This window comes from Lampris incognitus, chromosome 6 (genome assembly GCF_029633865.1).
Source record: "Lampris incognitus isolate fLamInc1 chromosome 6, fLamInc1.hap2, whole genome shotgun sequence".
Classification (NCBI taxonomy): Eukaryota; Metazoa; Chordata; class Actinopteri; order Lampriformes; family Lampridae; genus Lampris; species Lampris incognitus.
This window is the reverse complement of record NC_079216.1, coordinates 50,038,604-50,062,990: the sequence shown is the minus strand read 5'-3', so window position 1 is coordinate 50,062,990 and position 24,387 is coordinate 50,038,604. Positions and strand designations below refer to the sequence as shown.

The 24,387-nt window shown below is 43.9% G+C and overlaps 1 protein-coding gene across 3 annotated transcripts in view; it reads left to right on the top strand.

The window, feature by feature from the left end:
• The first annotated feature begins 490 nt into the window (after nt 1–490).
• ripor1 (RHO family interacting cell polarization regulator 1) overlaps nt 491–24,387 on the top strand; it is a 94,393-nt gene continuing 70,496 nt past the window's right edge. For 2 of the 3 annotated variants that reach the window (XM_056281292.1, XM_056281291.1), the window contains exon 1: nt 23,245–23,829. In XM_056281292.1, coding sequence (XP_056137267.1) covers nt 23,811–23,829 — 19 coding nt within the window. In that variant the 5' untranslated portion in view covers nt 23,245–23,810. Of the gene's footprint in view, nt 844–23,244; nt 23,830–24,387 lie in introns of those variants that run through there. The other variant, XM_056281293.1, reaches the window with a different exon arrangement.

Here is a 24,387-nt window from a genome sequence, read left to right as displayed (position 1 = left end):
TGCTTTCACTACCCAGTAGCAACCACCGTTGACAGAACGAGACGAACGGAGCCAGGCGGAAATATGCGCTGCTCTTTATAGAGTTTACTCTTTTTTGTTGAGCAGCGTGTCTGAAGCGCTGTCGCTGCGTGGTGTGCGTGTGTGTGTGTTTTCGGCTATCTACCAATCTGGCCCGCTGAGTCCCTCACCCCGCCTCTTCCTAAAGGGAGGGGGAGGGGGAGGGGGGAGAGTTGAGAAGTCACTCACTGCTAGCGGTTCAATGAGCGAAGCGTCTATCGCTCGGAAGCAAAAGAAAGCGTCTATTTTTCCTCACAGTCTGATTCTTTAATTTTATTTTTTTTAAATGACACTTCCCCCGTGTCGGCTATCTGGACAGATGTACGACCGGGTAGGCTAACGGTTTCCGAGACCCCCCCCCCCCCCCCAGCGCCGCTCGTTTGCAGGTTACCTTGATACGTTTGTGATTACCGAGTGTGTGAAACCCACTTTTCCAGTCTCCTAACTGGGTCGGTAGATTGGTTACAGAGGGACTCGTGTCGGTTTCTCTCATCGGAACCGGTCCTCCACTTAACCCCCTCGCCTCGGTCTTTATTCCCTCCTCTCTTGAGAGACGGACGAGACTGGGCTCGGGAGCCTGTGCCTCTGCTAGCTTGGAGAGAAGGAGAGAAGGAGCTGGGATATGTTTATTCAACAGGGATGTTCCGTCAATAACCCCCGGAAACACGACCGATAGACCGCAACGAAACCGTATCGACGAGATTACTTTTGGCGTCCCTCTTCGGATCAAGTCGAGATTTGGCAGTGTCTCGAGAGAAACCTTCCCGGCACCACCGCAGCAGTCATGTACGTTGGTTGAGTTTTTCTTTCTTTTTTGTTTTGTTTTGTTAGCGGTCTTTATTCCCATGTGTTTCTCTGTCATTCGCTTTTATAAGAAATATCTTACAGCTGTAGCGACAGCGTAGAGAGCCCAGCGTTTCTGTCTGTCATTGGTTTGCACGTGGGACAAAGACGCGCACCTTGTAATCAGACAACACTTTGTGTGTGTGTGTGTTGGAGAGCGACAGAAAGACTGTGTGTGTGTGTGTACAGTACAGGGCAGGACCTCTTAGTCATTTTATCTCCCTCCTCACCTAATCTCGCAGTGCCACAAAGACACCCCTTGAATGTCAGCTGTTCTTTGTTTAAATGTTGGAATGACGGAGGAAGTCAGACATTGTGTGTGCGTGCTAGAAACGGGGGTATTGACATGGCATGCTGCGGGAAAGAAACCTTATGTTTCTCTGAATTGACTCGTTAGGTTCGAGTTTATCCTGGATTTGGTCAATGTAGCGCTCTGCAGACTTGTGATGTGATCGAAAGGACTAAATATTGCTTAAAGGCAACAAGAGTGTTTTTCCTCTTGCTGTCATACATTTGTTTTTCTGTTACTTGTGAGGATCCTCGCTCATTTCCTAGCCCCTAATCATCAGCACTAACCTGAACCCTTACACTTAACCATAACTAATTCTAACATTAACCCCAAGCCCGAGTTTTAACCCTGACATAGACCCTTAAGAATCGAGGACTGACTAAAATGTCCTAATTTTTTCCAAACTGTCCTTAACTCTTATGGTTAAAATCTCAAATTGGGCCTCAAAAATACAGTTGAACAAGAATAGCCTTCCTCTTTGCCTCTTCGTCTTCTTGTGATTTAGGATACCAAGGGCACTTATTTGTGTGCGTGAAAACCGCCACTCCCCCTCTGTTTAGATAAACACGAGCCCTGTTTTTAATTCCACACGCCTGGTTCATGATAACATCAAGATATGTTTATCCCTCATCCAAAGCTGAGCCTTGTGTACATCTTGGAGGCAGGTTGATTTGAAAATGCTCGATGAAAGGTAGGCAGCATTCCTGGCATGCCCCCGACCGGCTCTGAAGTGATCTAAAGAAACGGAATAGTTGGTTATCATGGGTCGGGATTCAGAAGGGTTCTGTCTGTATATAGAAACCTTTGGTGTGTTTACATGGTGGATATTAGCTCATATCCGAGGCCTAGCTAGCATATATTGTTTATATGTACAGCATATTTGAGATATTGTCACAGTTCAATGAGCTTATGCAAACTGATATCCAACAGTAAATATGAGAACGTGTGTTCACATTTAAGTGTCTTGGCTAATGACTTGTTTGATTTACCTCATAAATTGGATAAGAGCCTGTCCGTGATATTGTAAATCGGACAGGACGTTTGAAAGTTTCAACCAAAACATGAGCACTTGAATAGCCTGAATGTTAACCTGGCACTGGTGTGCTGAAATGCACCCTGGGTTTTGTGTAGAAGGCAATGGCTCTTCGAGTAATTACTGTATGCAGTTGCGCATTGTGTACGGTTCACTTGTGGTTTCTCCTTGAGTCATGAAATCCAACCGGCTTAATAGAAATAGACAGAAAGAAAGAAACGAAACAAGAGCATTCCTTACATAGCCTCGAAACATAGCACATAGTTCTGTCCCAACTTAATTGATGGCCTAGTCATCTAAGTCATGAAATGAGCAGGTTGACTCACAAGCAGGGACTAGAAGACAGTAGATAACGCAACCTGTCCCTATGCATCGCACTGTGGGAACACCTCATTATTTTGGTACACACACACACACACACACACACCCACCCACCCACCCATGCGCGTGCACGTGTGCAAGGTGAACAGTTGGTCCTTTGTCTAAGTGATGGCTTACTAGTTCAGAGCAGGACTCTCACTGTCAAAGGGCCTAATTCAGCTAATGATCCCAGCAATGCTTACAAGCTGCATGAAACAGATCTTGAGAAAAAGAGGTCTTCCTGATGCATTCTTTCGCTGCTTTGTTAATCCATTGGTAGCCTTTATCCATGGATTTATATTCTAGACTTTCCCAGGCGCGCAGGTACAATGATGAGCTAAAATGAAGAGAAGTTCAGTTGTAGTTGATTTTGTTTTGGTTTTTAATTTGCTATGATGTCTGTACAAAAATGAAATAATTCTACTTTAAATAGGAAATTCTGTTTATTCATGGGTCCAGTTTTATATAGGATAGTTTGATAGGAGGTTGTTCGTCCCAAATAAGACCTTAAACGAGACATGAGCTACTATATAGGATACAGGGCATGTATAAACAGAGCCCATGTGTCTTTACTGACCATAGGAAATGCATGATACCTATCATTTGTGTTTTTTATGGTTTTGAGGTGAGCAATGCAAACTCTTGGGGTTGGATTTATTTGTGTCGAAGGTTATTGGTATGACTAAGTGTATGTGTGCTTCTGTTTGTGCTACCAGGTCATAAACTAGCTCCCTGATCTAAAAGCAGGTTTCCAGCAGCCTAATATTTTATTCTTAGACACATGTCCACTCTCTCTTTCCTCCTCTCTCTCTCTCACTCTCTAACATACACACACACACACACACACACACACACACACACACACACACACACACACACACACACAGTGCTCTGAAGTTAACGACTTCCTCTGGTTGACTGGACTTCCTTTAAGAACTTGACAAACAGCCAATTAAGAAGCACACACAGGCACACACACACACACACACACACACACACACACACACACACACACACACACACACACCTACCTGACTATTAAAGCCATATTGACAGCAAATGAATATGAGTATTGCAAACAGCCAGCACCTAAAAACCAACAATGTACACCAGATGCGTGGTATTTAAAAATTCAGCAATTTTCTGTGATTGTATCATTCAATTAATATTCACAGTTGTTACATTTTTTATACCCTGGATTCAACGAATGTCCGTAAATTACAAGATCGACAAAGGACCGGTGTGCCTGCATGCCCCTTAAGACATTTTGATGTGATTGCTTTGTGTCCTCTTCATCAAGGAAACTTGATTATTTTAACTTTTGTAAATGTGATCATGATGCACATTTCCGTAAATAAACCAGTCTCAGCATGCAGTCGACAGTGAAATGGTAACAGTCAGCAACTTTGCGTTTGCATGCATGTAACAGAACTAAAGACATACTGACTGCAGTGCAAGCTAGCAAGCCCGACCATACAAACCACCAAACTGAGCTGTCTTGCGGTTGTAGAGAGCGTGTAAATGAAGCTGGATCACTGTTAGCAAAAGGCTGATGGCTGACACACTTGTGACTTTACTTTAGATTCAGTTGAGTGTGCTCTGTGTGTGGGTGTGTGCATGTCCTGTGATCTGCAGAGTGAATCATCCAGTGCAGATGTTCATACTAATAACAGACCTGCTACTGCAGTAATCATATAGTACATTTACTGGAACACATGCTCATCCAAACAAGCCAGCCATGCAAAGAACTTTTGACTCTTCTCCTGACCTACTCTTTCTCTTCTGCCTAAACTCATCTCTTTCTCTTTCTCTTCCGCCTAAACTCATCTCTTTCTCTTTCTCTTTCTCTCTCTCTCTTGTTTGTGTGTCGGTGAATCATGAGAAAACAAGCAAGGGCCTGGTTGTACCTGTGGTCTGAACCACATTCAAAACTAAACAGGCCCAACAGAACGAAGTGCAATCGGCTTAGCAGCAAAGATTAACCAGAATACAAAGGACTTCCCACTCCTGTGGTCCCTAAGATTTCAACAGTATTTTATAGCTTATTTAAATACTCGTCAAACAAATACACCCACAGTGGTGCATCATAAAGACTGGCACAACATCTACGTCATTGCTAACTACTCTGTTTCGTTTACCTTATCTATTCCGTCTAACCCTGCACTTTCCTCATGCCCACATTCCCCATAGTGTTTCAGTGGCACTTTTGGAGTAGTAAAGATTACTCAACTGGAAAATTTTGTGAATCTCAGACATCTTCCTATCGCATACATATTCTGTGTGGTTGTGTCTCTCATGCTTTACAACCTGCTTTCTCTCTTTCCATCCAGTTAGGTGAGCGAGGTGTTAAGCGGATTATCCATCAAGCCCTCTGGCAGAGAGACTAAACCTGTAGCAACATGCTCTGTCTCTCTGTCGAAACACACACACACACACACACACACACACACGGCACGAGAGGGAGATAGACATAAAGAGACCAATATCATTGGCTCCACTTCTTAGATGAACAGATAGCAGCGCGGGGGGTAGATGTATGACAGATACTTATCTTATCATCTTACCTTATCTTACCACTGTCATCACATCCTCCTACATCCCAGGGGGTGGTGGTGTGGAGGGGGGCTGAAGTTCCCCGGACCTTGAAAACGAACTCTTTTATTTGTGCTGCAGTTTGACGTAGTCATAGGCAACTTCATTATTTTCCCACAATCGATATTGGCATGTTGGGCTGCGTACCACCTCCCTTTTGAAACCAGTCTGGTAAAGAGAGAGAGAGAGAGAGAGACCAGGTTGGTACCAGGCTGCTACTCCTTAGCAGGAAGTTAGACTCATCTTTATAATGACAAATGCAATGATACCTGGAGAGAGGTTACCGGCTAGAAAAGAAAATATCGACAATCAAAGACGATGGGAATAGTATTTCAGAACCCTCTTTTGTTGTGTGAAAGAGAAAAGCTGCCGCTATTTAAAAAGGATATTGGAATGAAGCGTCTCACTTGTGTCTAACTCCTCAGGAAAGGCAAGGTCAGTCTTCACCCAGTTAGGAGTGGCAGGAGAGAAGGGTCACAGATAGAGGAGTAATTAATAGCAATTCATTTATGTGTCATCTCTCGTTTTATGGGAATTATCTCTGACCATTATCAGATAGATAAGTGATGGATGAATCAGCTGAAAATCAAATTGTCCTTTCACATTAGCGCTTCATTTGGATGATATACATTTTGTATCGATTGCCACTGTTGACAAGTAAATAAGGAAGTTTTTAACAGTAAATTGTACACTTTGGACAGGAGAAAAACGAGTTGATGTTAGTGAAAAGACAACAGATTGCAATCTCCATCCATCCAATATCAAAATCACTTATCTTGCTCTCAGGGTTGCGGGGATCCTGGAGCCTATCCCAGCAGTCATTGGGTGGCAGGCAGGGAGTCACCCTGGACAGGCTGCCAGGCCATCCCAGAATACACACACACACACACACACACACACACACACACACACACACACACACACACACACACACACACACACACACACACACACCTAGGGATAATTTAGTATGGCCGATTCATCTGACCTGCATGTCTTTGGGCTGTGGGAGGAACCTGGAGCACCCGGAGGAAACCCATGCAGACACGGGGAGAACATGCAAACTCCACACAGAGGATGGCCCCCAAGGTTGGACAACCCTGGGGCTCGAACCCAGGACCTTCTTACTGTGAGGCGACCGCGCTAACCACTGTGCCACCGTGCCACCAGACTGCAATCTCCCCACACCAAAGTATATTAAATCCATAACCACCAGTTGACTGGGCCAGTAACACCAGTGTCATCGTACTATGTGGCAAACTGGATGTGATTCCGTTAAGGATGTGAGACTGTTATCAGTGTGGCGATAGATGTACAAAGACACCAATAATTGCCTTTTTATTCTTTGCAGCTAACAGACATCTGATTTGATTGGTAGAAATTTTGAGCCAAACGACAAAGGGCACGATTGTATGTGCTAATTGATAACGTGCAGTGCAGCCTCTATTGCAGATGCGGCAGGTAGGAGCTGTGGTCATAAGGTCATTGATGCCTGTTGAGGTTGCAACCTAAGAACCCACTGGTGGACACTGGCAGTGAGGGAAGCTGTCAGGTTGAAGAAGGAGGCTTTTCAGGCTTGGTTGGCCCAGGGGTCTCCTGAAACAGCAGTCAAGTACTGGGAGGCCAGAAGGGCTGTGGCTTCAGAATCAGAATCGGAATACTTCGGCAGTCTCGCGGAAGCAAAAACTCGGGTGTGGGAGGAGTTTGGCGAGGCTATGAAGGAGGACTTTCGGTTTGCCTCAAGGAAGTTCTGGCAAACCATCCAGCGACTCAGGAAAGGGAAGCAGGGCTTGACTCAGGCTGTGTTCAGCCAGGGAGGGGAACTGTTGACCCAGACTGGGGATGTTGTCGAGTGGTAAAAGAACACTCTGAGGAGCTCCTGAACCTAGCTAACACGTCCTCGGTGAAGGAGGTAGAGTCTGAAGACTCAGGGGAAGCCCCACCCATATCCCTGGCAGAGGTCTCTGAGGTAGTTGAGAAGCTCCTCATTGGCAAGGTGCCAGGTGGGGATGAGATTCACCCTGAGATGCTGAAGGCTCTGGACATTGTTAGGCTGTCTTGGTTGACATGCCTCTTCAGTGTTGCGTGGAGGTCGGGGATTGGCAGACTAGGGTGGTGGTTCCCATATTTAAAAAGGGGGACCAGCCTACCAACACAGGATCGCTGGGTTGAATCCCCGTGTTACCTCCGGCTTGGTCGGGCATCCTTACAGACACAATTGGCAGTGTCTGCGGGTGGGAAGTCGGATGTGGGTATTTGTCGTGGTCGCTACACTAGCGCCTCATCTGGTCAGTCAGGGCACCCCCCCCCCCCCGGATCAGCAAAGAGGGGGTGGAGCAGTGACCAGAATGGCTTAGAAAAAAACAAAAAACAAAAAAAACGAGGTAATTGGCCAGATACAATTGAGGAGAAAAGGGGGGGAAATTGGGGGGGGGGTCGGAGGATGTGCTCCAATTATCAGGGCATCACATTGCTCAGCCTCCTTGGGAAAATCTACTCCGGGGTGCTGGAAAGGAGGCTCTGACCGATCGTCGAACCACGGATCCTGGAGGAACAATGCGGATTCCGTCCTGGCCGTGGAACAACAGACCAACTCTTTACCCTTGTGGAAGTGCTGATGGGGGCATGGGAGTTTGACCAGCCAGTCTACATGTGTTTTGTGGACTTGGAGAAGGCTTACAACTGTGTACCCCGGGGCACTTTGTGGGGGGTACTGAAGGAGTATGGGATACTGGGGCAGTTGCTACAAGCCATCCAGTCCTTGTATAACCAAAGTGAGAGCTGTGTCCGCATTCTCGGCATAAAGTCAAACACGTTTTCGGTGGGTGTTGGACTCCACCAAGATTGTCCCTTGTCTCCGATTCTGTTTGTGATATTCACGGACAGGATCTCAAGGTGCAGCCAAGGTGAGGAGTGTGTCCATTTTGGGAACCTCAGAATTGTTCTCTGCTCTTTGCAGATGATGTGGTTTTGTTGGCTTCATCAGAACGTGACCTCCACCAGGGGCGGTTTGCAGCTCAGTGTGAAATGTTCGGGATGAGAGTCAGCACCTCCAAGTTTGAGACCATGGTTCTCTACTGGAAAATGGTGGATTGTTCCCTCCAGGTTGAGGATGAGTTGTTGCCTCAAGGGAAGGAGTTCAATTATCTCAGGGTCTTGTTCACGAGTGAGGGTAGGATGGAGTGGGAGATTGACAGGTGGATTGGTGCAGCATCAGCAATAATGCAGACGTTTTACCAGACTGTTGTGGCGAAGAAGGAGCTGAGCCGGAAGGCAAAGCTCTCAATTTACCAGTCAATCTTCGTTCCAACCCTCACCTATGATCATGAGATTTGGGTAGTGACCGAAAGGGTGAGATCATGGATACAAGTGGCTGAAATGAGTTTCCTTCATATGGTGTTTGGGCTCAGCCTAAAAGATAGGGTGAGGAGCTCGGGCATCCGGAGGGAGCTCGGAGTAGAGCCGCTGCTCCTCCGCATCGAAAAGAGCCAGTTGAAGTGGTTCAGGCATCTGATTTGGATGCCTCCTGGGTGCCTTCCTTTGGAGGTTTTCCGGGCACGGCCAACTGGGAGGAGACCCTGGGGTAGACCCAGAACTTGCTGGAAGGACTGCATGTCGAGTCTGAACACCTTGGGACTCCCCAGGAGGAGGTGACAGGCGTTGCTGGGGAGAGGAACGTCTGGTGTGCCCTACTTAGCTTGCTGCCACTACGACCTGACCCCGGAGAAGCAGCCTAAGATGAATGAGTGAATGAATGAATAACGTGCAGTGTTCACTGAAAAAATAATGGTGAATGTAGAAGTGTATAAAGAGAAAGTGAGAGGATGCCTGAGGAGTGGGTAAGAAGTATACTGGTACTGATTTTCAAGAATAAGGGCGATGTGCAGAACTGTAGCAACTACAGAGGTATAAAGTTGATCAGCCACAGCATTAAGATATGGGAAAGAGTAATAAAAGCTAGGTTAAGAGAAGAGGTGACGATCAGTGGAATGGTGAGGATGCAAGGAGTAGAGGTGACGAATGTGTATGAGTTTAAATACTTGCGGTCAACCGTCCAAAGTAATGGGGATTGCAGAAGAGAGGTGAAGAAGAGAGTGCAGGCAGGGTGGCGTGGGTGCAGAAGAGTGTCAGGAGTGATTTGCGATAGAAGGATACCAGCAAGAGTTAAAGGGAAGGTTTACAAAATGATTGTGAGACCAGCTATGTTATGTTTTGGAGACAGTGGCACTGATGAAAAGACAGGAGGTGGAGCTGGAGGTGGCAGAGTTGAAGATGCTAAGATTTTCATTGGGAGTAACGAAGAAGTACAGGATTAGGAAAGGGGATATTAGAGGGACAGCTCAGGTTGTATGGTTTGGTGACGAAGCAAGAGAGGCAAGATTGAGATGGCTTGAACATGTGTGGAGGAGAGATGCTGGGTATATTGGGAGAAGGATGCTGAATACGGACCTGCCAGGGAAGAGGAAAAGAAGAAGGCCAAAGAGGAGGTTTATGGATGCGGTGAGAGAGGACATGCAGGTGGCGGGTGTGACAGAGGAAGATGCAGAGGACAGGAAGAGATGGAAATGGATGATCTGCTGTGGCGACCCCTAATGGGAGCAGCCAAAAGTAGTAGCAGTAGTTCACTGAAAAAAATAATGATGAATGTAGCAGTGTCGTCCTGGAAAGTAAGTGAAATAGAATGGAGAGGGAATTCAACCATCATACATTGTGGCTTGCTGTAAAAAATGGGATTCTTCAATTGCAACATTTCACCATCTTTTTTCCTTTTACAGTACAAGTCAGTTGCCTAAAGCTTTTGCTCTAGTGACATATCTTCCTTTAAGATCAGACCCCCGAAATGGGTCACAAGTCTAATTTTGGTGAACCCCTGCATGAAAAGAGCAGCAGTAGTGCTTTGATGAGTCCGGGTCCCTTGCGGACAGACTAAATTTGTTATTTGAATTCCAGGCTAAAATAGATATGGGGGGAGGGGGTGATTCTGAGAGATTATATTAGAAACGTCCCGCTGGACAGAACCTTATTAAGCAGGGTTCCATATTGAGACACTGGAATTATAATCGGTTCATAGGCTAAGCAGAGCACTATCAGCATACATAGTACTTTTAAATTACTTTTAGAAGGCTCTTGCAGCTTAGATTTAGCGTGCCTTTCTGTATTCAGTTCATAGTTTACTATGTAAACAGTTACAACACAATCTTTTTAAGGCTTAAACTTGCAGTTAGACTTGTCTTGACTGAGAAAGAATCTTGCTCCTAATTTCAACATTTGAGCATAATTGTGGAATTATTTCTGGCGGTTGAAATCTCAAGTGTACATCATTGAATGTATGGAGATCTTACGACCAGTCTACATCACCACGTTTAAAAATATAAACATTTATCTGAGAAAGTGTAGTTTATGTTTGGTCTATTTTCATGGATGAAATATATCGGCTAAAGGACTTTGCACACGGAGTCTGAATTTTTCATGTGCTTTTTTTTAAAAATCTATATAAAAAAATTAAGAGAAACCTCGCACATTGAGTCTAATGCTTTATTATTATTATTATTATTATCGCAAAAAAATTGCAATACAAAACAAAAGTAAAAGCGGTGAGGAGGACTTTGTGGTTCTCTCGCTTCTGACTGCCAGTTGGTCATGTGTTATCCATGTCAAAGTTGTTTTGTGTTTGTATGCTGGAGAGAGACCAGAAAGCTTCTCAGGCTGCTGATGCTACTAGACATGCTATGACTCAATTGTCACATGACACAGTGATGATGTGATTACTACTCAGCGATATTTCCTGCACTCACTGTCAGATGCACGGCTTATAATGTCAATTTGGCACTCGGGAATTTTTGAAAACAAAAGCTCTGTCTAATAAAGGAACATTTTTCCTTTCATTCAAATATTAATTAAGATAAGATCACTGCCAGCCATGAATCAGTGCTAGTCTTTGTAGATGTGAGACTGCTGAGTTTGCCAGGGACTAACACCTCTCAAATTATAGCCTAAACTGTATAATTCACGTTCACTTTATTGTCATACATATAAAAAAGCACCATATACCTTCAAATGCAATTAAACGCATATGCCCTAGCTCTCTCAGCCCTTAAAACTATATATAAAGGAAAAAATAAATAATAGAAAAAAATTAAAAAGAAATCAGAAACCTCACAAAATAATAAATCACATAAGGAGCCTACTGTTCATTATTGTGACTGCCTGGGGGTAAAAACAGTCTTTGAGGCGGCTGGTCGGAGCTCTGATGCTTTGTAAGTGTTGCCCTGAGGGAAGGAGGAAGAACAGACCATGTGCTGGGTGGCTGGTGTCCTCCATGATACTTATGGCCTGCCTTCCTTCTCTGCAACAGGTGGTGTACATATGCTGAAGCTGTGGCAGTGCTGCTCTATGATGTTTGAAGCCCGTTTTACTAGCCTTCTCAGTTGTTTGTGGTCCTGTTCAGTCAGGTTGCCAAACCACACCAGTATGCCTCCAGTAAGGATGCTCTCTATGGTAGTATGGTAGCATGTTCACAAAGTGAAAGCAGGACTGCTTATGGGTCTAATTAGTCATTAACTGGCATTGGCTCTTTGTAGCCAAACAATGGGCTGGAAATTTCTGCTGGAAGTTTGATCTCCGTTGACCTCCCACTAGCCAAGGCATTGATGGTCCACCTGAAATAAATTGTCGGGAGTGAAATCATCCTGGCTCAAACCCAGACTATATTAGTTAGCATCTGGTCTGTGTGTCGGTTTACTTGTCCTTGTGACAGCTTATCTCATATGAAGGTTTAACCTAATGCCACAGAGCCCTGAGTTGTTCAGTTTATTGGCCTAGTAACATGCACCCACAAACTGCCAAGATAAAATTTTGTTTACTCCCTGCATGCACAACCCCATCCAAGCACTACTTTCCTGGCATTAGACCCTCTAACCAGGGCCAGGTGTTGGATGTAGTATTATAGCTACAGGTACTGATGGAAGGCCCATGAACTCTAACGTTACTCCTTTTATCAAGTAAAGGGGAAATGAAGGTGCATGTGTATGGCTGAAGGCCACATGGTAAAGGCAGTCTATGCTAAGCAAAGTTTAAGCAAATCTCAATTCCACTTCAAAGAAAATATTTATGTTTTTCTTAAAATACATTTGATATACAAATTGGAAGAAAAAGCTGTATTGTTAATGTGTTTAGAAATGAAATGATATTTAGTAAATACTCTTGTCCAAAGCACCTCACTGTGACAATAGCATGCGTTGTTCTTAATTTATTAGCCATACAAGTTATGTAGTCCATGGAGGTGGAGCTTTATCAGGTTTTAGCATGACTCAGTAGCAATGCTGTGCTTGTTTTATTTGTGTTGTTGCTTTGCAATACTGAGCTTATTTGTACTCGGGACTTATTTGCATGTAATTACACGAGCACTGAGGATTTATAAAGTTGTCGGTTTTCTGCTTTAGCATTTGCATTTGTCCTGCAAAATTATGTAATGAAACCAAAATGGCATCCTTTGTTACTCTTGACATATTGTGAGCACATTTTCTTTTAACCTGTATTTATCCAGGGCATATTTTCTGAATAAGCATCCTCACCCTCTGTCACATTCATGTACCCTTGTGTTTATTTACTGTGTAAAACTCAAGACTTACCCTCACAGTAAAGTAAGGGCTGACATACAGTTAATTTCCAGTGGGGTTGTGTGCTGGTTCGAACCATGTTAGAATGGCTGCAAGTACTACAGTAATTAGCCTGCAGCGAGCTAGCAAGTTAAGCTAGCAACACTCTAGTGATAGTTAAGCTGCTTATTGGCCAGCTGGTGATTAACCAGGAAGTCCCTGCTTCACAGGGGTCCACTTACCCACTTACACACAAACAAACACATATTCACACTCACACGCACAATTGACCGTCACGGGTGGAGTTATGCACTAGAGAGTCTGTCTCTGGTTGTGGATTTTCTACTAGATGGTCACCTTCCCACTAATGTTGTTTGAAGCCTGTTTTGAACCAGTGCATGCGAATGAAGAATGATAAATGCTTAACATTTTCATAGCATACCACCATTTAACGAAGCCTTCTCCCATGTATTTTCTTTGACAGCACCCAGAATTTACTGTCCTTCCACTCAGTGCCAAACGCGATTGGGAGGAAAAAGGCCACAATTCCCATATGTCTGAGCTGTTATTACAGCTGCTAAATTGAAAGGGAAAGCGAAGTTTCATAACATTTTCAGTGTGTTCTGAAGTCATCGGTCACTTATGTCACAATTTGCAGCTCTTTAATAATAGAAGACACACAACTGTGCTATGTAAGAGCTGTACTTCACATCTGTGGCACTGTGTCCTTGTTAAGACCAGCGTTATGTCTTTGGATCAAGCTGGGTCTGGCTTGTCAAGAATGATAAGTAGCTTGTCAAGAATTATAAGTGGACTATAAACCAGTGTGACCCTGGAATCCCACCTTGTATACACACATACACACACATTCATAAACAGACGCAGATGTGGGCAGGAATTCCAGTGCACACATACACATAATCTACATGCATGGAGGGAGGCAGGGACATAAATATGCGTGCACACACATGCACACTTGCAACATAATGCTTTGCTAGCAGAGGGTAAATATCTTGAATGCAGCAGCACAATGTTAAGCCTTAACCATTAAACACATCTTAGAGGGACCATAAATTAACAGCCAAATGTATTTATGCAGCTGAGTCCTTCTGCATTATCAATGGGCTAAAAAGCCGGATATGTGCTTTCTATCTCTCAAAAGTACCTCTTATGTTGCACAAACAGGCCTTAGGAAAGGATGAAAAAAGGAGATGCACCATATCGTCTTCACTCGCACCTTTTAAGGGTGTTTTCTTTGCTCCTGTTCAGTGGCAGCCTATTACAATGTTTTGTTTACTCGTTGGTTTCATTACAATTTATAGAGAAAACTATTGAGTAAACCACATTTTATCATCAACAACCATATGAGAGAAGGCTTCTCTATCATTGGTCAGAAATTTGATGATGGAAATAACTTCTTTTTTTTGGGATTTTTTCTCCCCCCTTTTTCTCCCCAATTGCACTTGACCAATTACCCCACTCTTCCGAGCTGTCCTTGTGCCACCCCCTCTGTCTATCAGGGAGGGCTGCAGATTACAACATGCCTCCTCCGATACGCATGGAGTCGCCAGCCACTTCTCTTCACCTGACAGTGAGGAGTTTCACCAAGGGGACGTAGCACATGGGAGGATCACACTATTCCCCCTAGTTCCCCCTCCCCCCCGAACAGGCCCCCTGACTGACCAGAGGAGGCAATAGTGCAGCGACCAGGACACCCACATCCGGCTTCCCACCCGCAGACACGGCTAATTGTGTCTGTAGGGACGCCCGACCAAGACGGAGGCAACACGGGGATTCACAGCAAGATCCCCGTGTTGATAGGTAATGGAATAGACTGCTACGCTACCCGGATGACCCGGAAATAACCTTTCTGATGGCAAACAAGCACAGAGCATAAAAATTACCTTCGTTTGTGCATTATCACTTTTGCATTTTTTCATGTTTTTCTTTCCAATTTTTTATATGTAAACAGAACACTGAATTCCAGTTTGTACCTCATGAGTGAACATGCTGCCTCCTGACACCGTCATACCAGACGACAATCTATGATGACTGCTAAGACCCACGGACAAACCTTGACTTGTTTTTTTCTTTCTTGTAGTGATTTATAGCAGGTTTTACTCAAAAGCACAGGGTTTCCTGCAGTGGCTTTAGCTCAACTACATTGTATTCTCACTTTATACATCCACATCAGGGTTTGTTTGGAGGAATACTAAAACCACCATCAAGAAGGTCTTGGTCATTTTTTGGTCCACAGCTTCATGTTATTGCAACATTAAGATGCAAAATCTGACCAAACTTAATGAAAAAGCGCGCTAAGGCTCAGAATTATTATTGAATTATTATTATTATTGAATTATAAGCTAATAGAATAACTGCTCCAAATGAACCTGGCATGAAAATGCCCTAATTCAGAAAATTATCTTTTACTAATCTCTTACCTTATCTCTTACCAACACAGTGGTTAGCGCGGTCGCCTCACAGCAAGAAGGTCCTGGGTTCAAATCCCGAGGTAGTCCAACCTTGGGGGTCGTCCTGGGTTGTCCTCTGTGTGGACTTTCCATGTTCTTCCCGTGTCTGTGTGGGTTTCCTCCGGGTGCTCCGGTTTCCTCCCACAGTCCAAAGACATGTAGATCAAGTGAATCGGCCATACTAAATTGTCCCTAGGTGTGTGTGTGTGTGTGTGTGTGTGTGTTGGCCCTGTGATGGTCTGGCGGCCTGTCCAGGGTGTCTCCCCGCCTGCCGCCCAATGACTGCTGGGATAGGCCCCAGCACCCCCGCGACCCTGAGTACAGATAAGTGATTTGGATAACGAATAAATCTACCAAGAAAGAGGTGTGTTTGTATCTGCATTTTGAAGACTACGATGGCTCAGTTGGAACAGAGGACAACATATCCAAGGGATGGTTACAGTACATGCCACATGGTCGCAACTGTTGCTTATTCGATTCCAGCTGGTGACCTTTGTTGCATGTCATACCCCTCTCTCTCTTCCACATTTCCTGTCTGACTCTATGCTGTCGCTATCTAAAAGCCCAATATAATTTTAAAAAACTATCCAAGGGATGAATGAAATGTTTGGCCTGTAATCATACAAGGGTAGTGTAGATTAATTTTTGGCTATTGAAAGTCATGATCTGTCTGCCAAAGCTGTATTTTCGAAGCCGGGTCTTGGCACTGGCAGCTTGAGTCCAAGTAAGTTTAGCCTGTTAACCATTGCACAATCCCCCTGCTGAAATGTGCCTGTAATGCTTCAACAAGGTTACTGCACAAACAAACAAACAAACAGGAATTGTGATTATCTTAGACCAGCTTTGAGCTATTTTGTGCTAAGATGTCGAATTAAACCATTAAAAAGAGAGGTTTTCCTAAATCTGAACCCCCAGATGAGGGTCAAATACACCGCAGGGCTCCCTTTTCAGTTGATCCGGGGACTGGATTCTGGATGGGATGAAAATATCCATCTTATGGTTGACCTTAAGTGGTTGTCAGATGAAGAGATTATTGTAAATGAATATTTTGCAGTCAGTGAATGAATAACCGGGTAAATTTTTAAACGACATAGTTGAAATTGAGTAAACCAGTTGTGCTGTCCAGTGTGTCAGTAAAAAAAAAGATTGGAGGAAAGGTCAGAAGTGTGTGCTCCACATATAGAGAAGCAGACTGGACTTTACTGGTGTGTGTGTGTGTGTGTGTGTGTGTGTGTGTGTGTGTGTGTGTGTGTGTGTGTGTGTGTGTTGCTATTTAGGAGCATGCTTGCTGTTTTCACTCTCAGGTGGGGCCAGCAGAGGTGTAAAAACCAGGTCCAGAAAGTAAAAGTCAAAACCATGTATTTGCGCCACTCGTGCACTACACCAGCAGATTCTAGTCAACGGGACTGCTCAACTAGGTAGGGAAAACTAGCTAATGAAATCAGCTGGTTTAGTAACATGGTTGGAGCAAATACACGGTTTGGACATATACTTTCTGGACCTGGTTGTTACACCTCTGGGGGCCAGTGTCCCCAAGTCTCGCAACATGATTTATGGATTCCATTGTTTCATTAAATCCCTCACTTAGACTTTCTCTTACACACACAAGCTAAATCAATCATTATCTCTTATTTTTGTGCATGTGCGTGTGAATATATACGTTTTTGAACATGTGTTTGTGTGTATTTTGCATGTTCGTGGGTGCACATGCAGAAGTGACTGTTGTGGGTGCCTACCAACATGGGGGTCGCCGATTCGAATCCCCGTGTTACCTCTGGCTTGGTCGGGTGTCTCTACAGGCACAATTGGCCGGGTCTACGGGTGGGAAGCCAAATGTGGGTGTGTGTCCTGGTCGCTGCATTAGCGCCTCCTCTGGTCACTTGGGGCATCTGTTTGGGGAGGGGGGGGACTGGGGGGAATAGCGTGATCCTCCTATGCTCTATGTCCCCCTGGTGAAACTCCTCACTGTCAGGTGAAAAGAAGCAACTGTCGACTCCACGTGTGTCAGAGGAGGCATGTGGTAGTCTGCAGCCCTCACGGGATCGGCAGAGGGGGTGAAGCAGCGACTGGGACGGCTCGGAAGAGTGGGGTAATTGGACGGGTACAATTGGGGAGAAAAGGGGGGGGTGGAGAAGTGACTGTTGTGGGTATGTAATAGCGTCTCTGGGTTCTTGTTAGGTTGGATCATGAAGAAGTATAGAGATGGAGTGAACAAATAGCAGTTGACAAAATGGGTCATGTGGGATATTTTCACTTTCCTGAGGCATTATATTACTTGTCAGTTTCAGTAGGGGTTGCTGAGTGGTCCTGATTTAAACAAAGGTATATGGTCTCTTGGACTCCTAACCGAATATTTCTGTAGAGTTCACGCTCAAAGCTCCGTTTGTCAGTTATTCTTATTTTGATAGATGGAGTTTAATTGAACTGTCTATCTGCATAAAAGTATTTCTTCATACTTGGAATCCAGACAAACGAGGATCAAGGCCAATCTGTGCAAAAGGCAAAAACGTATTGAATTGTGAAATACAATAAAAGATGAAAGAATGAGTGAATGACTGACTAAGGTGGAAAAAAGAAAAAATGCTAAGTGGAAAAAGGAAAGTCTGAGTAACACTGACATGACAATGAAAAGGAAGGAGTTGTGTGTGTGTGTGTGTTTGTGTGTGTGTGTGTGTGTGTGTGTGTGTGTGTGTGTGTGCGTGCAGCAGTGAGACGTCTGAGAAAGGAAGATAACCTAGTGAGCATCTTGTTGGTATGTGTATTGGCCTGATAAGGTGTCTTTTGTCCTGGTGTGTGTAACTGTCCTTGATTTAAATTACAGCTGTTTTCTGTCATGGGCTCCTCAGATAAACACCAACCTGCCAGTCTTGTTCTAATACCAGCCCTAATACCATTCACACTGGGGCAAATGGCCAAAAACACAGGAGGATGATGATAAGTTCATCAGCACTGCAGGTTCCCATGTCTGTCGGCCTGTAGGATGCTTTGCGTCAGTGCCATGGCTTCCTCAGAGCATTGTGGGTTTCATTACTTACTGCTATTTTGAACAGTTACGATGATATCTTGGTGGAAGCAAAAACACAAAGATACAGACTGAGCCAACATGCTACATCTCTGCATGTAATGCAATAGTAGATTAATAGATGGATGGATAGATAATTAAAATGAAACCAAGGACAAGGCTACAACCTTCTTAATGGTCCATGAGTATGTAGTGGAGTAGGCTACATTGAACCAAAAAACTAAACCCATCGTGTAACGTGTTGGTCCTATGTTTATGAGCTAATGTAAAAGAAACCCAGAATTTTTCCACATGTACAACTTGCTCATTGCTCCGATTCAGAGGTGTAAAAACCAGGTCCAGAAAGTAAAAGTCCAAACCATGTATTTGCTCCACTCATGTACTACAGCAGCAGATTCCAGCCAACAGCACTCTTCAACTAGGTAGAGAAAACTTGTTAATGAAATCAGCTGGTTTAGTAACATGGTTGGAGCAAATACGCGGTTTGGACATTTACTTTCTGGACCTGGTTTTTACACCTCTGCTCAGATTTTTGCACAAATTTATTTCTATTGAGTATTTTTCAATCTCTCAGGTCTGGCATATCAAAACGGCGGTTAAAAAACGAATTTATTCAGAGGTGCACCTTCTGCTTGTTTAGAGGTACAGATGATGCCACAGATGTCTGAGGTCTTGAAATAAAAACATATATTCTGGTATTTTACAAGGTTTTGTCATGGTGTATATCGGATATGATGTCATTATATTCACCAGCTTCATTGTTGAAATTTTTGATATGGGACCGTCGCTGGACGAAGCTTTACAACAGTGTTTTGTTTTGTTTTTTTATTTTTCTCCCCAGTTGTATCTGGCCAATTACCCTATTTTCCGAGCTGTCCCGGTCGCTGCTCCACCCCCTCTACTGATCTGGGGAGGGCTGCGGGCTACCACATGCCTCCTCTGATACATGTGGAGTCACCAGGTGCTTCTTTTCACCTGACAGTGAAGAATTTCCCCAGGGGGACGTAGCGCGTGGGAGGATCACACTATTCCCCCCAGTTCCCCCTCCCCCCAAACAGGTGCCTCGACCGACCAGAGGAGGTGCTAGTGCAGCGACCAGTACACATGCCCACATCCAGTTTCCTTCCCACAGACACGTCCAATTGTGTCTGTAGTGATGCCCAACAAAGCCGGAGGTAACACGGGGATTCAAACTGGCATCCCCATGTTGGTAGGCAACAGAATAGACCGCTACACTACAGTAGTGTCGTATGGGGCAACGAACATGAGTGTCAAACATAACCCCCCCCCCCCCCATTTTTCTCTCAGTTGTACTTGGCCCACTCTTCTGAGCCATCGCAGTCGTTGCCCCACCTCCTCTGCCAATCCGGGGAGGGCTGCAGACTACCACATGCCTCCACCGATACATGTGGGTTAGGGTTAGGGTTAGGGTTGAATGAATAGTAGGGCCCAGGCTTTGGTACAGACTTCGTCTGGACACTGTGCTTTCCTCGCAACGTGTGAGCTGTGTTTACATTTTTTTAAAGGGCAGCTCTGCGCTCAGGAACAGGAAGTCATACTAGTGTCTCCCCTACAACCCTGCTCACTCCCACTAAATGGATTAGTACCATTAATGAGGGGTCACCCAAAGGTTCTTTCTCTAAGTCTAGTGTGTCTCCCTGTTTCTCTCACTCCCCCTCTCTCTCTTTCTACATTTCGGCTTAGATAAGGTTGTTTCATGGAAAGTGTGCATATGTGGACTCACCAGGAAGTGTATGGATTCATTAGGCTAGTCAAAGAAAGAACTTGTCACTGGTTGGATGTAGGACCCTGGTTCAGGTAAGAAGTGAGTGAGTGTGTGTGTGTGTGTGTGTGTGTGTGTGTGTGTGTGTGTGTGTGTGTGTGTGTGTGTGTGTGTGTGTGCGTGCACGCATGCGCGTGTGCTTACACAGTCTTCAGGCTGAAGAGTGTCCCTATATCTTTTCCTTATTTCTGTCAAGTTGGGCAATCTTGGTAGAAAGAAAGAACTAGAGAAATAAATTGTTTGAGAGAAAAGTTTGAAACTCAAAGGGTTAACATCTCTCTTAAACAACTTCAGCTGACAGACGGCTGCCCTCTAAAATGACCCTTTGGTTAAACCTTAGCAATTTTTTTTGTAAACACAGCCCTGCATGAGTTAATGAATGGTGAATTGCCAAGTGTCTGTGCTGTATGTGGATGTGCATCACCAGTCACTCCGTTTGTTGTGAAGACCTTGGCTGGTTGCCGCTGATAGTCCAAACTAATATTATATCCTATGTCCAATGTCCTGCTCAAAAATACGTAGTTTCACCAGAATGTTAGTAGTATATCTCAAGAGGAGCCAATGTTGTTAAACCACTAAAGTGCTAATACTTGCTTACCTTAGTTGACAAATTAATGCTGATTTAAACCCACTGGGATACACCCAGCCAGTTACACATAATGCTTCCACTTTGCACAATTGGAAAATGTAGACAGGTTAACCCTAAACTGTGGATATCTCCTAAGAATAGGCTGATTTTCCTTCACACATAAAAGCAAGACACAAAGGATTAATTCCTTTTTAAATTCTTCTTCTCTCCTCTTGGATAATCTTAGTATAAAACCTATTAGACCAAGTTTTATCGTGATGTGAAAAATGTTACACCCTTTTTAATTTTCTGCAGTGTGATTATTGTTCACATTATATATGGTAAGATCTAATTATTTGTCATCATCATTATTTGTTATCATCTTTAGTTATTAACTATTCAAATTTATGTTGTGGTGTGAGAACCATTATTAGTACAGGCAGATTTTTCATTAAGTTTTCATGGTAGGTTTATTTTAAACGGCTTAGATTTAAAGGCCTTGCACATTTTTGTATTTTATATATATATTTTTTTTGAACAAAGTTGTGATTGATTTACCTTATTTTAGCATAATTTCATATGCTGGAATCGTGCTTTATTTTTCTCAGCTATTTTTAGTTATTGTGTACACAATGCAGTCTGTGTGTAATTTGACGCTGTTCTGTGACTTGTCACTTTGAAAAATCACTGTGGTTTTTCTTCATGCTCTCACTTTTTGCAAGCAAGCTGCCAGAGCTGCTTCAAAATTGTTGGCAAAATTTTAATGCTTGACAGAGGTTATGTCATATTTACAAACTGAAATGCTGACCACAAACATTAACTTGATCCACCTGCACTCCAAACATATGTATACTCCCCTCCATTAGATATTACGTAGTGATTAACTTGGCATTTAGAGTTCTCTCTGCATACAGCTTCTTCAATTTCCTAATTGAGGTTTATAGAGGAGCATAGTAAATGACAGGGTGAAGGAGGAACAGAGCGGTGTCAGCGTTCTGGCCAAGTGCACTCTGGGCATGTTTTATTGAAGACCACTGCCAACCATACAGGGAGATGCCGTTTTACTTGGACCTGCTGTTGTAGTCCTGATCATTTTGGATTTGGTGCAGAGTGCTACCAGGATGCACAGCACGAGAAACTGGGGGGGGGCAGAAGTTCACATAGGGAAGGCTAGGTTGGTGACTTGAAGCCAGTGGGGCCAATAGAATTTCAGTCTCATAGCAGCAAACCAGAGGGAAGTCAAATGATGGCTAGCCAACCCTGCTCTGTTTCTATGTTGTGTTTCTTGTTGTTTTTAAGCTTGAAGCAGAGTTTTGTTTGTCTTCACCAGCTAGCGATTCTCTCTGCAGAGTTGCACTTTAATGGGCGACCGGCAATGCCCGCTATTGGTTTGAATGGCAAAGGGGAAGTACAAAACATTGCTCTCAAAATAGCACCTTTTACTAATAAACAAAAAAATGAGAAGGAAATATATCCTACACAAACAAAGCTTAGCTTGCATGCATGATTTTTTGTCCGTATAACAAACAAGGTTTACTCTGCACAACATAAACATAAATAAGTCAGTGCTCCATCAGAATGAATGATGCAACGTGTTTTCCTTATCTGGTTCCATTTGAACGACCTGTTCAAACGTGTCATCCATTGCGCAGGTGAAAACGGTAAATCATAACTATCTACGTGCTCGTTTTTGAAGATCAGCCTGTTTTTGTGTTGTGCTAGAAAAGCCGTGGATTGAGAGCACTGTGCTATTCTTATTGTAAGATTCAAAACGGGTTAAGTGAAGACTTTGACCACTTTGGTCTTTGGTTGTTCTATCGGTAAACATTTTGCCCATGGAACCTTTTTAGTTCTGTGTTAACTGTGATGTCCGCTCCTCGTCTTTCCATTCGAGGAGAAAAAGACACATTTTCTCATCTTTTCTCTTTTCTTTCCCCTCATCTCTGTCTCGAAATCCAGTAAGACACATAGGCCAATTGCAGACCACCTAAAGCTTATAGTGATTCAATTTTTGTAGTTTGTTTGGTGTAGTATGCCACTTATTGCTCAGTTGGGACATAAACACTGTTTATATTGTTTTAATAGTATTTTGATCTTTGCCAAGGCCATGTATTAGACTGAATGGTTTGTTAACTGATGTTTTAGCGTTTGCTTTTTTTTGTTTTTCCAATATCCCTGAGGTATTGTCTCTTAATCACAGGGTATTTCTTCAAAGTGATTCATTATTCAGTCCTTATTATGGACCTCAACAATGAAGAATAGGTCTGTTTTTGTGTGTGTGTGTGTGTGTGTGGCCTCATGATTCAGCAGTGTCCTGTGAGCACCATTATCTGGACCTCATTATGAAAAGGTGTCTGTAGAAAAAAGTATGTGGTAAGGAGTTAAGGAGGGAAACGTCCTCAAAAGCCAAATAACCCAAAGCTGTTTGTGTGTGTGTGTGTGTGTGTGTGTGTGTGTGTGTGTGTGTGTGTGTGTGTGTGTGTGTGTGTGTGTGTGTGTGTGTGTGTGTGTGTGTGTGTGTGTGCGCACGTGTGCGTGGTTAGAAACAATATGCTGTGGCAGTGGGGAGAGCGAGGGGCAGGAAGAGGGTCTGATGTCAGCAGGGAAGAGGAGAGGAAGGAGGTCGGACTGCCTTCCTTTTCCCTGGTAGGCAGTGCTCCCTATACTCCCTCTGCCTTGTGATTTCCTTCCCTCTTTCTGCGTTTAGGAGAAAGAAAGAGGGATCAGAGGGTAAACTAAACGGAGGGCTAAAGAGAAACAACTGTGTAAGCAGAGAGGAAGGTTGGAAAGAAAGATAGTGTGTGTGTGTGAGGGAGAGCGAGATAGAGATTCATGCAGACCGACAGAGAGATATATAGAAAGAAACGGTGAAACTGTGAGAGAAACAGACACGAGAGAGCTTTTCTCAGCGACAGACAGATAATACAAGAGACAGAGGGGATAAAGAGAAACCAGGCAGAGTGAGCGAGACGGTGAAAAAGAGAGGAAGGAGATTGCTTGAAGTCAGACAGTAAACTTTGGAGAGAATCACCAGGTCCTTCCCAGAATCCTCTGACTGCTGTGAGAGACGGGAGGAAGAGGATAAGCGTTGACCATAGAGTTGTTACTCGTTCTGAGGGAGGACCCAGGAAGCAGTTGTTTGGATTTCGGTGCTCCGTACAGCGAAGTGCTTGGTATCATCAGCAACAGCTACCATGTACAGTGGATATGGAGGTATCAGAGACACCTCTCCTTTCTCTTGAACGTGACTTTTATTTATTCTGCCGTTATGGGTTTGCGGTACAGTGTGCAAATAGTTGGTTGGAGAGAGTGTGTTATGCAGCGTGTGTAGTAATGTGTTTTCCGAAGGCGGTGGGTTATATTGTGTGGCTGTGTGCTATGACTCATGTTAAATGTGTTGTGGTAGTTGCAATAGCTTAGTGTGCTTGGGTATAGTTTCGGTCTGGTCTACTTGTGAGGTTGGAATAGTACATTTTGAACTTCAGTCCAACCTGAGTCATAGTACCCCCACAGTCCTTCATAATATAGGTTGTGTAATTGTCAAGCGAGTTCTGGATGAAACATGTTTTCGTATCGTTGCTCAGCTGTCTGGGAAGTTACACATGGGGTACTATTTGTGCCAGTGGAGACGGATAATGCTGCTTTCACAGGATTATCAAGTGGGACAAAATCAATGTAAACCCAATGTGGGTTGTAACAACAAAATCAAAACAAAATAAAGACATTTTCAGTCATTCGTCAATTTTCTTTGGCCAAATTTCCCATCTGCAT